Below are 21535 nucleotides of genomic sequence, written 5' to 3' on the forward strand. Positions count from 1 at the left end.
ATGCCACACACAAAGGGAAGGCACGTAATGTAAGTGGCCAGGAAGGTGCTTGTGTAATAGCCAGCATGCATGTGTACACAAGTGTAGTAGTATTGATATATCCAAGTACTCAACCATCAGAATTATTCTGCTGTTGATAAATTTACATCATAGTAGGAAATGAGTCAGTAACAGACTGAAAACTTTGCTCTTTATTTCTCTGTGCCAGTATTTTTCTAATCAAGAACTAAGGCAGCCTGGGGTAAAAAAAAAAAACAAAAACAAAAACAAAAAACCAACCAAACAAAAAAAACCCTTCACAAATATTCAAGCTCTATATATACCAGTTTGAAGTGACTGGTGACACAAAACTCACAATGAATTGATTTTTAGGAAATCTAGAAAACTACCAGACTAACACTGGATTTGTTATTTCCATAAGCTATATGGAGAAACCAAATCCACACATATTTTCTTATATCCATGCATGTAGTGAAATCCAGACCCACAGATCAACTGAATTCTGGTTGTTATCACCGTATTATTAGGAAAAAACCCCAACTTATACAGCCATCCACCACTGGGTTTTGTAATATCAGATTTTTTTAACTGACAGGTATTTCAATTAATTCAATTTCTTCCCTCTGTTACAAATAAGCATTTCTTGTTTTGTGAGGCATGACATCTAGTGATTTTCCTTTAATATGTTTTTTTCTTAAAAATTATTTTTTAAATCAAAGAGGTCATACAAGGAACACAATATATAATAATAGAAAGCCTTTTAAATGAAGGCTTCTGAAATGACTATTATACAAAATTACTGAAAAAACAGCTTCCAAATTAAACTATTCACTCTGGAACAACTAGAGTTTTGGTTTTTCACAAGACCTGAATGTGCATAACATGTACAAGTTACTACAGAAAGATCTGCTCAGCAGCAGAAATTTTGTGACAAAAGAACAAAACTTAACACCTCCCCATTGCTCTTGCATGTTTCCAAAATAATAATTTGGAAAGCATTAAGATAAATCTCTCTGACATGAGATCATTTACATGCCACAAAGGCTTAAATATATTATTTTACAAATTTCATGCAACTAAGCCTGTAACTTTTAAGCTCACAGTAGTTTTTTGTAGCTTGATAAGTACTAATACCAGAACACACTAGAACTACTGTGTGATTACATCATCAATTACACATAAAGGATGTCAGGTTTCAGCCCTTCCTAAGTATTTGAGTCAAATGTACGAATACTTCATAACAAGCCAGCCAGTTTTGCCTTCTGTCACCAACTCTACACTGACCCATCTTCCTTAACTAATTAGTTGAAGAGGGATACAGAGCAGAATATTTTCTGAAATACTTTCTACATTTTTTGATATCTGGAGGAAGGCAGATGCCAAAGGCACAGCTTTTTGGAGATGTTATTAAAAACCAGACCCTTCTCTAGATCTTGCTGCCTCTTGCTGTTACAGAAATATTTGCCAAAGAAATGCTGCGAAGTTGAGAAGCTACTGTAAACAATATAAGGTGAGAAATTGTTTAATGGTCCCTAGAAATAAAGTGTTTTGTGCAACAAGAAAAGAACCTGCTCTGCTGGGTCACTGATGTCAATATGAAGAAATGTAGAGGACAGCAAATAGAGGAGTCCCATCTTTGCACCGCATTTTACCACCCAATTTCTCAGGCTGCCTACCTACCAGAGCTGGGAGCAAAAGCTCTACACAGAATAAACAGACGTCTGCCAGCAAGTGAAATGATTGCAGCTATAGCAATGGTAGCAAGTAATTCAGCCCAATAATTTTTAAATAAAACACTTGAAGAGAATCGTAATCACCCCCCTTCACTGGTTTTCCAAAAGGGAAACTGAAGTGGCAGGCTGAAGAATGCAATGCTGTATGATAGGAATCTATTCCCTTAGAAAGATTGTGAGGGGAAAGAAAAAATACCAGTGACTGGCAACTCATCATTACTCTATTATTTTGACTTCCAATCAAACAGCAAAGACAGCACAAGAAAAGAGAAATCAAAGTGCTATTGAACATTTAAAAATAAACCTTTAAAAGTATATTTGAGACAGCCTGAGCCAATCAGAAGAGAAACTAAAATGACTCCTTGCAGATTTCAAGCTGTTCACACTTTCTCCTCAAAGACCACTCTTCTAAAAGAAGCAAGTTGTTTTATTTTCTATCCTGAGGGATATTTCTCAAAGCCTCAAAGGACAGCTGCTCTACCAATTTCTCTTTCTCCTCCAGTGCATTCAATTTCTTGCAAGCTGCCTCCATTTCCATCTTTAATTTAGACCAAGGTAGTAGCAGGCTTTAATTTTTCCAGGTCTTAAAATATATACAGATATAATTCAACTCTTCTATATACAATGCAGCCATCTCTAAATCCCTTAAGGTATATGTTTTTCATTTCAAGCCCCCTTTTCCTTCCTTTTCACACAGGAAAGAAATGTTGCCTGAGCATTACTTTAAAAATATTCCATGTGTGGACATTCAGGCAAATTTTAAGCAAAAAAAAAGAAGATAAACAACTTTTTTTTTTTTTTTTTTTTTTTTTTTTTAAATAAGGAAGAAATACATTTTCTACAAAGACATGGGAAAACTGTTAAAACACTGGAGTGATGGTATTACATCATATTGATCTCCTTTCCTCAATGCAAAATGAAAACAGTTGAACCTGATTCATTTATTAAGCTTCTCTGAACTCCATCTGTAATTGAAAGGTCTTTAGGCCTGCAATGGCTTGACTTCTCATGAAAGTTTGTTCGAGCTTCAGGAGTAAGCAGTGCCCACAGCCCTGGAAGTTGGCCACTTGCTGCACCTGGCATTAGGGGCACTCTAACTAGCTAGAACTGTCTGGTCTAGGTAAGTGGCAAGCTAGAGAATGGAATTCTCACACATTTATAGGAAAAGTCCTGATGAAAAGCTAGGCTCTTGTTGATAAAGAATAGCTGCGAGGTGTTGGACACTAGTCATTGGGTAAAATACAAAAAAACCCCCACCTTCCAAGTCTCTCAGGATCAATCTTAAGACACTGGAGCAAAAATCACAAACCATCTCCTTGCAAACTCCTGTAGCCCTAGAACACCTGAGATGAAGTAACAATCAATATCACAGTTTCATGCACAAGGATTGCACCAACTTGGCCAGTGTGTAGGCTGATATTTAAACACCTTCCCTTTAGCTAATCCTTTAGGTAATGTTTGAAATACCTCAGTCTTAGGAGGGCACTGAATTTTCAGTTCTACTTTTGAGTAATTCTTTAAAGATTAGGCTAAAATAACCAAGTGTCTACAGAGCTACCATCACCAGATCCTGCTCCAGAAGCTGTATTTTAATAGCAAAGATTTGGATACTTAACTCAGGAAAGGTTTCCCACTAAGAACCTTCTTGAAGCCAGATAAGAGCCCAAATCTCAACCCTACCAGGAGTTCCAGCTAAACCCTTCTTATAAGATAAGGCTCTCAAGTTTCTCATATTCTTCCCCTATTTCTCCCTCACTCACCCCTGTGCTTTGATCCTCTCTAAATGTGTTCATTTTTTATCTACTTCAGAAAGGGATTTCATATTCAAAGAATTTGGCATACAGCTGTAGGGCAGGGTGACTAAGAAGAAACTTTGAAACTCTGTCCCTTACAAATGTAATACAAATTATACAAATCTGTTCAGAAAAAGACTGAAGTAAATGTCTTGTGTCCAATGTCCTTTCCCTTTACTATAAGCTAATGATCTGCTATGCTATTTGAAAATACTGCAGCCTTGCAAACAATGATCCATCGAGGTGAACTATAAAATACCAAGCAAAACAGGTTTTTACTGATTAAGAATATTCAATCAGTAAGAAGCACTCTGTATACAGCATATATGAAAAACAGACATCTATTATATGTGAGTTAAGTAGATCATAGCAGATGTAATAAATCCTAATGCATGAATACGTGACTAATTTGTGTGCAACAGAAAACGGTTAATAAAAACTCACATGCCTCTTCAGATTCTACAAATCCACACAAAAAACCTGAACTATGAAAGGAAATTAAAAAGTCAAGAACAACAATAAAAAAAGAGATTCTTACCTGGAGTAGTATTAAAGTCTAAGATGCGGTGATGAGACTGGAGCAGGTCGGGATTACTGGATGACAGGGTTCCACTGACAGGTAAAGCAGGAGGAATGTGCTTTGTTTGCCTCAGTCCCACAATGCTGTCATCCTGAGACTGGCCAATTCCAATGTCACTGCATCCAGAAAGAAAGAAAATCAGGACTGACAGACATTCAGCCCTTGGCTACACTAGAGGGATTCAGTGATGTCTCTATAGCTAAATTTTCGTACTTTGAATTGTTACTACAGCAATTGCTATTTAAAAGGTTCTCCAGAGAACAGAACTTGTTTTGTCAACAGTCCACTCAAAGTGACTCAATATGCCTGCTCACACTGCCAGAAGATCCTCACCACTAAGCTCTGAGGTATTGTTAGGCTCATTTCTTAATGATTTTCACCAATATGTTCATTCAAAAGGTGATACACACCTCATCATTCTTGCACCACCCCACCACCCAAACTCTAAGTAGCACTGCTGTCCCCTCAGTTCAGGCTGTTTTCAAGTGGGAACCTCACGAATTTTTTACCCCATCACAGACAGGATTTGCAACTATATTTGTGATATAATGTAGCCATACTATATAAGAGCTTTCAACAGACAGATAAGAGAGGATCATTTGAGTCACTTGATCTTCCCAACCTGTATCACATCTCTGAGTTTCTCTTCACTCAGTGTGACTGAAGTGATGCCAGGGAAGGCTAACTTAAACAGCCACACTTGGGTGCTATCAGTATTCTCTCCAAAGTACCCGACAGCTGTAATTAAAATATTCTGTGAAAAAGGCAAAGGGTTTTGTCCATTAAATTGTGTAAGGCAGGGTCCCACAGGAGGTCAGTAGTGCTAGATGGATCAGAGACAGAGCTATCATCATATTATAGTAGGCACTGATTTGGTTATTGCTTTTGAGTTCATAATAAAGAGAAGCAGAACACCAGCCACAAGATGTAGAGCTGGAGACAGCCATTGAACTTTTCTCTAAATATACAGATCAAAATCCTTAATAAGATACTCAGAGGGTGGAAAATGTTGAATAGCAGTCATTACAGAAAGTGGAAAGCGTTAAAAACGTAGCAAGTATAGGCAAGGCATGTCTAAAAGCCAAGCACGTCTAAATCTGTATCTGCACATTTAAGTAAAGCATAAACCAGAATTTAGACTTCATAGCAAACGTTACAACTAAGTCAGTCTAGTAAATTAAATGATGCAACAGAAATGACCACTTGTACTCTAATGGTGGGCACTTAAGCCTTTGTCTTAGTGCTCTATCCATCCTCAGAAAACCTAAGCAGAAGTAATAAAAGGCTAGATAATTACCCTGATAGCTGTAACAGCACCAATATCCTTTTGTACTTACTGATGAATAACTATACACAGTACACTCTTGTACCACTTCTTTAAGTGCTATGAATTGAACAGTAGTCTAGAAAGCTAAAACAGTATCTGAGTACTAAAGACACATTTTTAATGACATAGACACAACTGCTTTTGAGAAGGCAATGTATGGAATCTCTCTATGCTGTGTTTGGGTTTTCTCATTATATTGCTTTTAAAAAACAAGATAACTCTGTAGTACCAGAACACTTTTATGAAGTGTAAACCTCAAGCCATGAGAGTAACAGAAACACTCAAGTCCACTGAAAAAAGTTATAGGATTCTCTCTTAATCAGAAGTTAAGGTGAATCTGAACATTTGTATTTTTGTACTTCCACATCAAGCATAAAATACTGTGATCAAGCAGTGATGACCTATTCAGCACACAGCACCTTCATGCTAAGCCACAAACAAATAAGTCTTTCACTACAACCAAAAGAATTGCCAGCAATCAATATCATGTCTTTCAAGTAGGAACCACTCCACACTAAAAAGAAAGAAGCTAAAGAAAAACCCTGCAGCTCTTGCACCTTGAAATGCTTTCTGGTCATTCTAAATTACTATATACCAGATTTCATAAGTGTGCAAACAACAGTATTTTCTCTAAATTCAAATCAAATTAAGACAGTGTGAATTGTATATTAATAGCTTCACTTGCATTATGCATTCCTTTTGCAGTTTGCCCATTTTATATAATCTTATACCTATCCTGTGCGTCATGACTGAAGCAGCTTCAGCAAAGTGGATCAACTCTGAAAATGTTAGGTTTAAAGCAATAAAAGTGTCTAAAATAGCGCTCAAGTTTAAGTATTCATATAAGAAATTGGACATCATTTATTTTACACTGTCTACTCTATTTTTAAAACTTAAATTAGAATCTGAGTAAGTTCTAACTTGTGCAAACAAGTCATGAACCCTAGAAATATCAGATAAAAAGAGGAACACTAAAAAAATCCAGGTCCCATGAAGATCTATTGTTAGGTAAAATATTTTATTATGCCAATGAAAGGAGATTGTGGCTTTAAGGAAACAGCATTTCTATTGCTTTCTGTATGCATCCACCATGCAGAGACATAGCACATTAACTAAGAGATAATTTTCCTGCTGAATGATAAACAGGGTAGAAGGGATAATGAAATGACAGAAGTGTCTGAATGCTTCTTCCCTCAGAACACAAAATCCCCTGCACCACACTGCAGGGTTGCAGAGGGGAGAGCCAGGGACTCCTGCTTTGTTTGGGATGCTGCACTATGGACCAGACAGAACTTTACTGGAGAGGGAGGTGGGGATTGTGTTTAATCCTTTTTTGGACCAACTGAACCTACAAAACCGCTCTGCCAGAAAAGCAAACAAAGAGCTCCAGTGGAGGTGGTACCTGGAACCCTTTAAGAGATGTCTTACTGACAGTGAAGAGAAGATTTCCCTGTAGGTGCAGAGGAAATGCTGCTGTTTTCTCAGTTTAGGAGCTTATGTAACCTTTTTGGACTAAACAGCAAGACTGAAGGAAGGCATTATCTCCAGTTCAAACTGATTCATCTTTGATACTGATTTAATGTCTCATGAAGCAGACAAGCTCCCTCTAAGACCAACCTCATTCCTGTTTAAAAATTGGTTTTGTCTGGGTACATCCTCAAGGCATTGGAGCTTTCTTGCGGTCTTCACACTCAAAAAATGGTGAACAGTTTCACCTCATAAACCAGTTGAGTCATGAAGTCTTCAAAAGCCTACTTTAACTGAAGAGTAACTCAGCTTGATTTACCCCTCTTGATTTTCCTATATGCAAAAATGTGAGACTATGTAAAGTCCCTTAATATATGGAACATTAGTAATTAAAAGGAAGAATAAGATTGATGCTTCTACAGAATCGGGGAAAGAAAAGCACAAACACTAAAGTCTATAGCTACAGATCTCTATGCAGAAACTGTGCAGACAAAAAACAACTGAATGTCAACAGGCTCTGCAGACAAACTGCTATATATAACACATGAAGTAGAGCTAGCAAAAAGAAAACAAAATAGGTCAAATTTTTCTGAATCTTACCCAAAGAGGTCCCTTCACAGAAAAAGTGTAAAAATGGAAGAAAGAAAAAAAAAAAGAAAAACCAACATGAAAACTTAATGCAAATACTATGAACCATAGTGACCAATGCAGAAAAACAGACCTAACTGTGCACAGCTGACCAGAAACAAACATGCAAGACCAGTTAAATAAAGGAAAACATGCTATAAGACAAACAACATAAGAAGAGGATTTAGAGACTCTCCTCTATTGAAACGTACTGCCATCAATTTAAGAAATATCCATTACTTGGATATAATAATCTGTACTAATTTAATAATTCTATATATAATGTTTCAGAATAGTTTTCATTTAGTAGGCAATATCTAACATCAGTTAAGCAAACTTTTTAAAAATAATGGCAGGATAAAAAACCCTGCATTTTCAGCACAAGTGTCTTTTTTTTTTTTTTTAAATTTATGTGGAGTAGTTTCTTCCTTAGTGGGACATGGGAAAGAAAAAACGCAAGAGAAAACACTGATCACACAACTACCCTCTACAATTCATTTTCCCCCAACCAATACCATTTGCCTTGTCCAAGAACCAGGTTCCCACAATAGCACATAAAATTCACTCTTCTATTTTTGCCAGCAATTTTCAGAACTCTATTTCTAAAATGTGTTCACAGAATAAAAGCTATCAGATAGCATATTCAGCTTTCATTAAAAAAAACCCCAACAAAACCCACAATTCTATCAAAGAACGCAAGTTAAAATTTTAACCTCACTGTCCCTCACAGTACATAAAAATTCTTATAGACCAGTGGAATGTGGATACATGGAAATCATAGCTCACACCAACCCTCACCAAGTAACCCACTTGCAGCATTATTCTGAAATAATTTCAGTTAACAGTCCACTTAAAAGAAAACAGGAAATGACATAAGGAAGTATTTGTGTCATTACTTTATCTAAAAGAAACAAAATACATCTACATTGATGTCAGGAACTGCAGTGTTAGCAGACCATGCTTGTTCAAATATTTAGAATGCTTTTTTTGCTATTCTTTTCAGATGTAAACATGATTTGTATTAATAAATAAAAAAATATAATCACAAACTATACATTCATTAGGAATTCTTAACATTTAATGCAGAAGAAATATTTAGGAGGAAATAAACTCACTTGTATGGTTTCTGAGGCAGAATACTGATTCGAGTCTTGTCAAGTATCTTCTTTAACTTATTTCTTCCCCCAACTGTGTTGGCTTTACTTTTCTTATTTACTTTTTCTAATCCTATGACCTGCTCCACATCAACAGCAAGGTCAGGGATGGAATAACGACTCGCCTTTTTAATATCACCGATTTTAGGCAGGTGGGGAGCACCATTTCTTTTTTCCTCTGACAACCGTGTTAAGAGTTCTTTAAAAACTGCACAAGACAGGAAAAGGGAGGGAAGAAGGACAAAAATGTAAAAGAAATCTCTGTGCACCAGGACCAGTTTAATATTAATGATTAAAAAAAAACAGGCTATTCTGTCAAATCCAGCATTTAATTAATTTAGGTATAAGACTTTAAAAACATTTTTGCTTTTAAAAATGACATTCATTTTCTGTAGTATGAATCAGAAAAACAGTTAATTGGCCCAGCCTAGAAGAGAAATACATACGCAGGTGCCCACATGGTTACATGGATGGTATCAACAGAAGGAATTTAACTTTTCAGACCAAGGACAAAGGTTTCTGCAGAATAGCAGCATGTATTAAAAGAGCACGTTAGACAAAAGTGAGATAGAAAAATACAAATGAGAGGGAAGGTTTAAACAGAGAGGCAGCAACAAAAGATTTCAGATGGACAAGAAATTATTAGCAACAGGATCAAAAAAATCAGAAGGGAAAAACAGCAACAAAGTCATAAGGAAAATAAAACAAGAGACTACTGAGACACCTTGGATGTTTGACAGGGCTGTTGTATCCATCTGGCTAAAATACCAAAAAGACACTCATTCTCCCTCAGTTCCCTAGCAAAGAGTCATCCCTGAGGCAGAAATAGCTGATAAATTTGTAAATTAGTCCTTCTACTGCAACTTTGAGCCTCAAAGAAAGGCTGATATAATTAAATAAATCAAACAAACCTGAACTGGAGAGCAAGTCATGTATTCTGAGTGTTAGAGGAGCTCTCCATATAAAAGATGAAAAAATCCTCTGATGAGTTGATTTGTAATAATAAATGAGAAGTGACAGTTAAAACTAAGGAATTGTAGAAAAACACAGGAACAAGGGCAACTAACTAAGGATGAGTATTAGGGGCTATATTTTACTGCTATTTATTAATTTTGTCCTTTATATCCTCTAATATATAGAGGTACAACAAATTACCAAGAGACTTCAAAAGCTTGAAGTAAGACACACAAAAGTGGAAGAGAGTAAACCCAGCCAACAACTGCACTGTTGAATAGGACTCAGAGGCTGGAGAGAGAAATGAAGTATAGATAAGAAAATGCTGTTGAAAAAAGCAAACTCTCCTTTTGGGATTTTTGGAGAAGAAATTCTGCATGCAATACACAGAAAGTAACTGCTCTGGGACTGTACTGTAATCTGATTTCAGTATTTGCACTGGAGCCACAAGATAGAAAAAAATTTGAAAAATACTTCTGAAGAAAGGAAGAAATAATCTTTACCATAGTAAAGCAACACATGAGATTCAAACACCCAGTGTGAGGGGGATAGTTACAGAACTTACACACAGAGAAACAAGAACATATGGCTAAAAAAGCATATCCAGATATATTAAGAAATATCTTAATTATTAGAAACAACAGAAATATTAGAATCTTTACTAAAAAAAAAAAAAAAAAAAAAGAGTCCCCAGGAAACAGATTTGACCAATGACTTTTGGAGATAAGCTAGGCAAACTAAATTTTCAGTTAGTGAAGGGACATGCTGTGGTAATATTCTGCCCTACTTACCTGTGATGGAGAACCTGATCCTGGAAGAGATACTCAAGGAACACATCACTAAATTGTGTAAGTAATCCAAGTATCCAGTGGTAAAAAATCAAACCAAACCCCCAATTTATCAATTACTCATGATGCTAATTGAGGTCCCGAGCTGCTTGAAGGTTCTTCCATGTGTACGTTAGTACTTGTTAGAGGGGAAAAACGTAGAGAACAGATACACAGGGTAGCAAAAATATTTTCACCTAGCTGGCAGGAAAGGTTGTAATAGCCTTGGGCTTGTTACACTCAGAGTGGGCTGAAAAACTATGAGGAAATTCAGCGGACAGAATAAGACCACTGATCAGTTGAAATGCCTGAAGAGGCTTCTTTCTTGAGAGACAACTAAACATTACATATACAAGCACATTTTTTAAGTTTAAGCTACAAGGTCACAGTAGTTCCTCTTAATCCAGAAACATACACTTTTGAGAGGCAAGTCACTTCATGTAAATCCCTACTCATAAATTTTTCTTTGCAATTATGAACCAAGGTATTTTAGGACTCTCATGTTTCCCTTTTCTATTCTCCCTGGTACAAAAGAGTTTCAAACAAAACTATTTTAAACTATTAAAAATAATTTAAGTCTCTATCAAAACTAGAATGAACAATGCAGACAAACTTACCAAATAAATTGGTTTTCACAGTGATAGACAGATGAGTGTTATTTCTAAGGATTTCCATGGCTTTTGTCAGCTGAATGTTTTCAAAGTTTTGACCATTCACTTCCAAGATCTAAAATTCAAACAAGTTCGAAAATTTTTCATGTAGTGAAGAGAAGGGAAACAGAAAAAATGGAGGAGGGGTAATGGAGGGACATATTTTAAAATTACATACCTGGTCTCCACGTTTCAAACCTGCTTCTGTAGCTTTGCTACCAAAATCTACACTGTCAACAAAGATTCCAAATCCCTTTTCTGACCCTCCCAGCAAGATAAAAGGCAAAGGGGCTTCTCGAGATGGCTTTGTCAGGGTTATCAATCTTCGTTTAGCTTTAGCAGCACAAGCAATATTTAACAGCCTCAAATGTCCACCCATTTTCTACAAGAGAAGAGCAGAGGAAGTTACATATAACAACAGCCTGGGTATACCCTGTTATCCCAAGCTGTCAGAAAAAAACCTCACTCTTACCTCCCTCTCCAAATTGTTCTCAAATTCTTCCAGAAATCGAGTCATAGCAGGATCTCCTTCAAAATCATTGAAGTGATTGTTCACCCACAACAATACTACCCGTGTAACCTGAAAATTAATCAATATTATAAATATTTCGGAATACTGAGAACAACACTACTGCCAAGTCCTTTAAAAATACTGGTCATAAAAGGCCCTGTAAATTTCCACTGGAATCTTAAATAACAATATGCATATATACATACATCAAAAACAAACTTCATTAATATGCAATTATTTATCAGGAGAATAGAAAAAATTAAGTATTAAAATTGCTTTCACTTGTATAAGCAATTGTATGCTGAATTTCATAATGAATACTAAGAGTCAGAAAACACTGGCTGTATCAAATTTGATTAAGTAGGGAATAGTGCACACAGATAGAAGGCAACAAGGTAGATCCATTTCTGACTTGTAACAATTTCCTGTTCATGTACATTTCCAAATCAGCTTAGTTCTCCAAGCACATGATCACAAAGCTTACGATACAGCTTAATATTGGCTCTTGACTATCCTAACTCTTTAGATGTGCCACCATTAACTTCATTTGGCATTTACCTTCATAAAAGAGCTACTGTCTGTTTAGAGAGGCAGGAAAAACAAGACACTGCAAGAAGCAGGAAGGAGGTTTTAGCAAAACCAGCAATTCCTTTCCTTGCAGTCAATCTTTCCATTTATTGCTCCTTTTTTCCCTCCACAGGCTACTCCCCCGAAGCAATTATGATCATCAAGCTGAGAAGAATCTTAGCTGTTATTTTACAGTTTCTTAGGAAAAAATCTAAAGGAATACCATTAATTAACACTAATGAAGGTAAAGCCACAAAATAAGAGCTGCATTTTTTAAAAAATACATGCTTTTACTATAATATTCTCTCTTTTGGTATGTGATTTGACCTGGAACATCAGCAGCACTTGTCCTGATGAAACAAAACTGTTTTGGTGTCTTGAATTAATACTGATTCATGCTATTTTTAAGAAGTTGCTGAATCCAAAAGAGCTGTAGCACTCAGTGCTACCTCTAAAAATACAGCTGCATTTCTTCTTCTATGCTGGGAAAGTAAATCAGTAGGGATAAATTTCTAAACATTTCAAAACACAGAGCTTAAGAACAAAGTCTCATACAAATTTTAATCAGCCAGTGCTAACCCTTGTCCATTTTTTTTCTCTGCACAAAATCCAAACCTCTCCAGTCTCATGTGCTAAAGGTCTGACAAAAGGCAGGCAAAACCAATCCCTGCCACCCTCAAAGTTTGTAAGTAGTTTCCCTTTCACCCCGGAAAAGAAATTAATTCAGAAGAGCTGCTGAAATTAATGGCCAAACTAATCAAGCACTTCAGAACTCCTCAAGTTCAGATTCTAACTAAAGGCAACTACCCAGCTCTACGTGCTACAGCTCCCAACCACAGGAAAATACTTGAGATTTCTACACCTTTGAAATTGAAGATGAACTTCATTCCTGTTAAACAGCTTTGATATTTTTCATTACTGTGGGTGACATTGGAAGATCCAGACAATGTCTGGTTAAATTTAGGGTAATTGCGGATTATTAAAATTGTCTGGGAAGTTGCAAGCTGTACCACGCAAAGTATTTTAAACTACTGCAGTGACAGCTTCACTGTCAATGCTGCTTTTAAAGTTGGGACTTACTCATCTACACTCAAAGGACACTGAGCTGGGAGGAGTTGGAACACTGACTTCCAGAAGAATGCTATTACTTGTGTCACAAATCAGGAACAGCATTAAAAGAGGATTAAAGCTGTAAAATCAAGCAACCTGCTGCAGGGCAAAATCATCACTAAGGCTGGACGTCCAGTGTCCCACTCTGAATACTCCTGAGTACTGACCATCCCCAGCAAGTTTTACCCCCTTTGTTCTCCCTACAGCCTATCAGCACCCAGTACAAAATAGCCAAAATCTTCCAGATTCCTTATTCCCTACTTCCTACCTCCACTTGTCCCAAGCTATTCTCTGTCTCTTGCCTTTCTGTCAGTGCTACTGGAGGTCAGAAAAGGTTGCTAATTGAGGCAACAGAACAAAGAGCTGTTCTGTGTTCAGACTGATACAAGCAACTGCGCTGGCTCATTTTAGAGGCTGAGGGGATTGTCCATTGGAGTACCTGCAACATAACTTTAAAGATGAACTCTAATACTATAGCTCTGAACAGTATTAGCTGCAAAGCCTGTCAAATATAAGATCCTTCCTTCAAGGCACAGCTAAACTAAGGTTTCTGGAAGAAATACCCAGATTTAAATAAAAGCTGAAAACCAAATTTCTCTTTCATGTACTAATATAACTCCTGTGGTTTCAAATTTACAAAAAGAAAAGGGCATCTGGAAATTCTTAGGATTTTTTTTTATTTTTACATAAGAAAAAGTTGCATACAGGAGAAAATAATGCAATACAGTTTGAAGCATGATAAAGCCTCATTTGCCAGTGTACCAAAACTGGAAGTGCCTTATTCTTCCATCATGGAAATTTTGTTTAGGGAAGAAGATATTTGATTGCTTTCTTGCATTTGAGTTGGGCTTGGTGGCTTTTTTTAAATGCTACATAAAGCACAACAGATTCTTAAAAATGCATGAATTTCCTATTATCTTTTTAAAAAAATCATGTTTGCCATGTTGAATTAACTAGCAGTATGCACAGAAAACACAGGAACTTGTTCATATGCTCAAACTTGGAAACGCAATAAAATTCTACTGAATTACATTAAATAAAAATACTCACTATTGGTAAAAAAGCTTCCTGTATACCTGCAAGCAACTAAGTAGTAAAAACACCAGGTAAAACATGGACAATTTACCTTACCTGAACACACTAATATAAAAACAAAATAAGTAAAAAAGTTCTTAGTTTTAACCATATATTCGGGCATTCAAATACATCACCAGCTATTTGTGTCTTATTCAATTTAGTCATTCTTTCTAAAGTATATTTTATTCTTATCAGCTTATATTTCAACGCAAATGGTAACAATACATGATTCAGGAGATTTTCACCTTATCCCTGAGGCTGGGGTCATTGAACCACTCCAACAACTTCTTGCCCACTTCCATTGGGCTGGAAAGAAAGGTCCTATACGTCAACAGGAAGTCTTCTATAAATGTTGGGTCTACCACAGAGTGCTCTTCCACCAAATGCATTGTTAACCTTTCAGCTGTTCCCTATTGAAAACAAAAAAATTGAAAAAAATCATAGTTATTACCACGTTTTCAACACATGCAAATTTGTTTCCTTGTAACATACTGAAGACTCCTCACACTAGAAAGAATACTGCCATCCATTAACCGATGAGCTAAGCAAACATAACAGCTTGACCACTGTGATTAGAAAATGTAACAAAAATATGTAATTAATCTCTATAGAAATCACCTAGTTGTCAACATACATAATTATAAAAAAAAATCTAGAAATATTAACAGTCCATTTTCAAATATTCACTGCTACAATATATATCTCAACTAATCCTGGACCTAACTTGCCAAGTTAAGAGGTTTACAGAACACAGACTTTTGTAAGAGACTCCCTCTTCTCCTTTTACCTTGATGACAATGTGACCTTTCCTTGTTCCAGTGCGGTCAAGCTCCCTGTGCTCCTTCACCATCACAATCTCCCCCTCCTCTTCTACCTTCTGCATGTTCTTTTCCACTTGGTTGAGGATGCGGCAATAATCTTGCTGGGCTATACAAACAAACTGGAAAGAATCATCACGCACCAGTATTAAAACGCAAAATCTTCAGAAAAGTATTTAGACTTAAGGTGTTTATCTATCAAGTACTCTACCAACAGACAAGAGAAAGTAGCTCCTCAACCTGCAGTGAGCCAAATTTGTCTTTCCAACAATCCAGCTGTAGCAAGCAGATGAACAGACAGGCACAGTACTGCCACTACACTCCTGCAGCTATAGGAGACCAAGATCCATCAGAGCAGCATGATTTAGTATTCTCAGCCTTTTTCCTTCAGCTGCTTTGACCTCCCCACTGCTAAAGATGAAGCCCAGTATCATAGTCAGTCAATTTTTTCTTACATGAAAGCTCTTTTGTGGTGTTTAGAATGGTTAAGGGAAAACCTGGCTTTTATTTTTTGTGCCTATTGTTTGGTAAACAATCTTCATTTTCATAGCTATTTTATTTTTAAGTCAAGTATTAAGAAAAATAACATTCAATGAATGAGTGCAGGCACAAAGAAACAAATTACTTCTGGTTTAAAGCATACAGCAGGAAAATTATTTTCTACAATCATCAGTTCAGCCAAGAATAAGTGCAAGAATAAATATCTTAGGAATATTCCTAATACCTACACTACACAAATAGAATTAAGATCAACTGTAACAAATTAGAAGAAGACTACATTGTACACAAATTGTTATACACTTGTCTTTTTTGGGGGGGCAAGATTAAACTGCCTTATTATATCAATTTGAGTATTTAACTGAGAGGAACAGTGTTTCTTCTGATTGAAATGTTGTCAAATCCTCATGTACATACTTAGAACAACAGCCCAAGAATCAGAGACAGTATTTTCTCTTTAAATTTATTTACACACTATTTCTTTTTTCAAGCAGCTAGTAGTAGCTGAAACAGAGGTCACACAGTTTGGATTTGTTGAAAGCATTACCCTAACAAGAAACCATTTATGCACATTTTGGGAGTTAGATGGGCAAGCTAAACCAGGTGACTTTATTAACATATATTTACACCCCTTTCAAAGGTCATCTCCTTGAAGCTAATTAGCCATCAGGACCAAGCAAAATGCTTAATTCACCCACAGCTCTGCTATTATTTTCTGGATGGGAATAAGCAAATAGCAACCACATAACCAGATTCAGCCAGTCAGTAGCTTTGTGCTATGAAAAGCATTATTTACATCTGACTGCTTGTATTACAGCAAACATCACGGCTTTTTCCTTGAAAGGTCAGACTAGCCAAAATGAGATCTTTTACTCCAACCACAGGAGATAAAGTTTGTGTTACTCTGATATTCAGTAGCTGAGTTGAGTAAGGAAGAATGGCTATTTCCTGCAGAAGTAAAAGAGCCTGTAATGGCTGATGAACCTTGAGATCATACTAAGGAACACTGGAAGCAATGGATGTATGGAAGAGGTTGGTGGCCTTCACACTCCAGAAAAAACATGCAGACAAACATCTTCACCCAGAAAGAGATAACTCCATTTCACAGACTGTGGGTGTGCAGGAGCCATATTGCCCAACTACTGTCCAGGCTTACCCACTGGATATTTCACATATCTTCAGTTTAAAATAAAACTGGGTCTCATCAATGAGTTGCACTACACCAATGTGGGGTGAATTTGTATGTACCACAGACACTCTACCTGGCAGTCATCCACTTTGGTTCTCATCACTCCTTTCATATACTCCTTTTCCATTGTAGGGGAAACACCAAAGCTGTTTCCCATGCACAGTATCTCTGTTCTTCCATCAGGGTATGTCACCTCCACAGAGCCATTCAAAATGACTGACCAGGAATCCAGCTACAAATCAAACAAGGCAGGATACATGAAGACCAAATCACTTAACTTTTTAATATCGTACTACAGAAATACAACTCTCACAATTGTTTTAAAGCAAAAGTTATTTTTCAGCACCTATTAAAAATTTTACAAGCTCATTTTCCTTAATGTACAGCAATTTCCAGCTCGAGAAAATTGGGATCTTAAGTTTACCTTTAATATTAAGAGGTCATGTAAGACTCTGAAAAAAAAATAAAGGAAGTTTTAAAACAGCACTTGAACACTGAAATTAAGCCCCCAAATGAGCTTAAATGGGCAGGAAGCATTTTGTACAGTACAGAAAACGTTTTCTTTTGTTTTTATTGCTTAATAAACATGTTGAGTGCTTAAACAAAAGCTTTCAGAAAATCCAGAACAAAAAGAGGCCTGATTTACCTGAATATTGCCCTTCCTTGTCTTTTTTTTTTGGTCTCTTTTCTGTTTGTTTGTTTGTTTTTGGCTTTTTTTCCTTTTCTTATTTTTAAGTAACAAAAAAGGACCTTAACCGTGTGGAATCTGGGATGTTTAGTATAATAAGAGAGTCAAAAGTAACTTCTACTGACCTCTTCCCCATCGTTCAGTACAATAGTTCCTGCTCTCTCCACAACTGCAAACACCATTACAGCACAGAGTTCTCTCCTCACTGACATTGTCATGTTGGCAAAAGCAGGCAATTGATGCATGAATTCCAGTAGTTGTTCTGAAGGAGAAAAAGCCCACTGAGTCGTGCATGTCAAAACAACAAAGCACAGTAAAGACAGTTCTTCAGCAAAATGCCTGAGGCTGCTTAAGCTCAAATGCTGCACAATCGTTTCTGTATACTAATAAATCATCTACAGTGGCCTGTTTTAATTACTGGGTATTTTGTAGATGCAGACTGGCTGGTCATATCATCAATAGAAACCCAGCAAAGTAAAAGTCAGCATAATGGAAGAATTGTTAATGTAACCAAGAGCACTGAATACAACCAATGATATTTTTAATACCCCAGTCAGGGCAATAATTTCACTATGACTAGAACAGGACTATATAAAACACAGCAAGACAAATTTCACAAAACTGAGCAAGTTCTTCGGTAAAGCCATCCCCTCCTAGGCTAGGAGGTAAATTGTAAATTCAGTAAATTGTACTTGATCGTTGTCTGGTGGTTTCATGATGTTCCTCTCAGATGGATCAGACAGGATTACTGCCTTGAAGGGCACTGCTGCTGCTCTGTCTTGTACATGCACTTGAGCTGCACTTGTACTCAATGGTGAGCTTCCTGTATTTTCATTTTTTTATACCATTCATAACTACAGAACTCAATTTTAGCAGTCCTGCCAAGTGATTATATGCTCTAAAAATGTTTTTGCATCCAGTTTGATCTAAAATGTCTACTGAAGGAGTTCAATAGGACCCTGTCTTTTCCCTAATTTTTTACTTTGAATCACAGAAAGGTTGTAGTTAAAAGGGACTTTCAGAAGTCATCTGGTCAAACCTGCCTGCTCAAGCAGAGCCACCTACAGCCAGTTGCCCAGGAACACATCCAAACATCTTTTGAATATCTTCAAGGAGGAAAACTAACACCTCTCTGGACAACCTCTCCCAGGGCTCAGTCACAGTAAAAAAAAGCATTTCCTAGAGCTCTGATGGAGCCTCCTGTGTTTTAGTTTGTCCTTTGTCCTCCCACTGGGCACCACTGAGAAGACTCTGGCTCCATCATCTTTACACCCCCACCCAAGGGCATTTGTATACATGAATGAGATCCCCTGAGTCTTTTCCAGGCTGAACAGTCCCAAGCTCTCTTAGACCTTCCTTGCATAAGAGATGCTCTAGTCCCTTAATCATCTGATAATCAACCTTAATCATCATTTAGTCATGCTTCAATAAAAGAAAAATATCTCACCCAGTGAAACAGATTAAATTAAAATTTGGATTCCAGTTCTGCTTTGCTTTCAATGTATTTACTGGTACGTTAACATACCAAATTAGTCTGACTAGATGCACATTTATGTTAAGGTTTTAAAGGCCCCAATGTTTGCAACAAATGTCAAGTCACAATGTCACAACTGACAATTAAAAATACACTGTGAGAAGCAGTGTTGACATTAATGTAGCCTTTGCCAAGGTTCTGTCTGTTCTCCAGTTTTCAACAACATTTCCTTCATAAACCTGTTCTGATATCAATTAGAAGCTGAAGCTTGAGATCAGAAGGGCCAATAAGTAATAGGTTTCACCCATATTATATCCGCCTTCCTCTTTGGCTGTACCTGTTCACATTACATATATACTTATATAAAAATATATACATATATACTTATATAAAAATAATAAACACTAGATTTACCAACTACAAAGGCCAATGATTAAAATGAAACTGGAAGCTCAAAAATAAATTTTTGGAGGTGAAGAAGAATACGTTTGACAATACTTTACTACATCACAATACTTACCAATGTCATCATCTGTCCTGTCTATTGGGTCTTTCTCCAAGCAGTCTCTAACAATATCCCTACTCATCAAAGGATCTGATGCCCTTTCAATGTCTTCTTCATCATCATCATCCTCAGAATCCACTGCTGTCTCTGGCAATCCACTGAGATCCATATCACCAGCCTCACTTTCTGTAGCCTAATTAATGCATAAACAATGAAAAAACATTCAAAAGTCTTCATTACTGCTGCAGTTTTCTGATTAAATGTAGCAAGATGAATTGTATCATATTATATTATATCATATTCTATTATCATATTATATCATCTTTTTATACTGCTTTTCTCATTATATATCTTTAAAAAAAACCTAACAATTGATCAATCCAAACCCACTGCGTTTGAACAGGACCTTTAACATTTGCTTCAATTAGTCATACATACAAAGGATTCAACAGACAGCATTTAATCTGTGGGTCTTGGGAGGGGGTTGAAGGCTGCTACATTTCAAGCAACATCTTGGACTGTTAGCTGAATAAATTTGTTTTCAGTATACAATTCATTTGGCAATTTCTGTGCTCATCCCAAATTTACATTCTCAGATACTTAGGAAAGCAATGTAATTTCAAATAGACAGTTTGGGGAAATAAGAACAGCATCAAAATGCTACAGGAATTTTGCGATCTCTCAGTCACCTAGGATTGTATTTTTCTTTTACAATTCCAGTTGAACATAGTTAAATACAGCTTTTGATGATAAACTGCCTAAAAATTTACAGATGCAGAAAAAAAGCAAAGTCCACAGAAGAACTACTCAGAATATCTGACAAACTCAACCTCCTTTAAATTGCATTAAAATGAATGACAACATAGTCCAGACATAGCTTGAGTTCATTAATATAGCACCTAAAGGTAAATGTATTTCAATGATTGAGTTTGAAGACTGAACACTTTAATAAATCCCACAAACATTTGTCTGTCATGGCTGATACGGCTGCTTTTTCTCAGAACCTGATTTAATACCACGGCAGCTGCCAAGGCTCAGCAATGACAATTTTTAAGGAAATGCAAGCTTCTAATGAGCAAGTTTTAAGCCACTGCTTGAGAAATCCAGTTTCAGAGGCCTTAAAGGGATGGTTTGTTTCTGAGACTCTGGAAGCACACAATCCATTCACGCGTACTTTAAAAATAATACATGGGACACATACACCTACTAAAGCTTGTTTCATCAATCTATCTCAGACTGGTAAAAAAGACAACCCACGAAACTAGGTCACACTCTGAACACAGAGAAGGTAAGAGAAATTGCATTGGCAATTTTGTAGAATCATCTCCCCTCTTCCTGCCTCCCTATCTGTGGCTGACATCTGTTACTTTAATGCCACTATACACAGCCACCTCATGAACAGCAGCATATGGCTGGAGATGGATCAGGGGCCAGCAGTCTTAAATGCTGCTGTCCTACAGCACAACACAAGCTTTGTAACTGGGCCTTGTTAATATAAAAAGCATGATGACACTGTCTATGCAATATTCAAATTATTCTCACTTTCTGGTTTTGGGTTGGGTTTTTTTTTAGTTGTTGTTAGTTTTGGAGTTTAGTGGCTTTTTTTGTTTTGCTTTTGTCAAGAAAAAGCACTGCTCATTTTTTAACCAGGATAAGGAAAGATGTTACTGGCATAGAAAAAAATCCCAAAACATAGCACAGATAGCAGTATTTTTATTAGCAGTCCGACTGTGTTTAACATGCACACTCTCTGCGATACATTTGAAACAGCTGCTGTAACTACTCTTTCAAAATAGCCTTCATCAAAAGTGACTGGTGGAAAAATTAGTGGTGATGAGTCAGTAGACACACAGCTTATGACACCAATCTGTCAGAATCTGGAGTTTCCAACAGTGACAATTCCAGTGACAGTGGGACTCATTCACAGTCAGTTTTGCAAACCTTCCCACCGCTAACAAGTGCCCCTCCTACCTGCCCAGATTAAGC

The 21535-nt window shown here is 36.7% G+C and overlaps 1 protein-coding gene across 7 annotated transcripts in view; it reads right to left on the reverse strand.

Moving 5' to 3' along the window:
- Positions 1 to 21535, reverse strand: part of RAPGEF2 (Rap guanine nucleotide exchange factor 2) — a 184536-nt gene that overhangs the window by 18694 nt on the left and 144307 nt on the right. For all 7 annotated transcript variants that reach the window (XM_066186052.1, XM_066186050.1, XM_066186051.1 and 4 more), the window contains 10 exons: positions 19565 to 19742; positions 17696 to 17832; positions 16956 to 17114; positions 15165 to 15317; positions 14623 to 14787; positions 11585 to 11692; positions 11291 to 11494; positions 11080 to 11188; positions 8643 to 8889; positions 4065 to 4222 (listed from right to left, as the gene is read on the reverse strand). In XM_066186052.1, the coding sequence (XP_066042149.1) occupies positions 4065 to 4222; positions 8643 to 8889; positions 11080 to 11188; positions 11291 to 11494; positions 11585 to 11692; positions 14623 to 14787; positions 15165 to 15317; positions 16956 to 17114; positions 17696 to 17832; positions 19565 to 19742 (1618 nt within the window). The remainder of the gene's footprint in view (positions 1 to 4064; positions 4223 to 8642; positions 8890 to 11079; positions 11189 to 11290; positions 11495 to 11584; positions 11693 to 14622; positions 14788 to 15164; positions 15318 to 16955; positions 17115 to 17695; positions 17833 to 19564; positions 19743 to 21535) is intronic.

This window comes from Chamaea fasciata, unplaced genomic scaffold (genome assembly GCF_029207755.1).
Source record: "Chamaea fasciata isolate MVZ Bird 193981 ecotype frontalis unplaced genomic scaffold, bChaFas1.0.hap1 SCAF_6, whole genome shotgun sequence".
In the NCBI taxonomy this organism is placed as follows: Eukaryota; Metazoa; Chordata; class Aves; order Passeriformes; family Sylviidae; genus Chamaea; species Chamaea fasciata.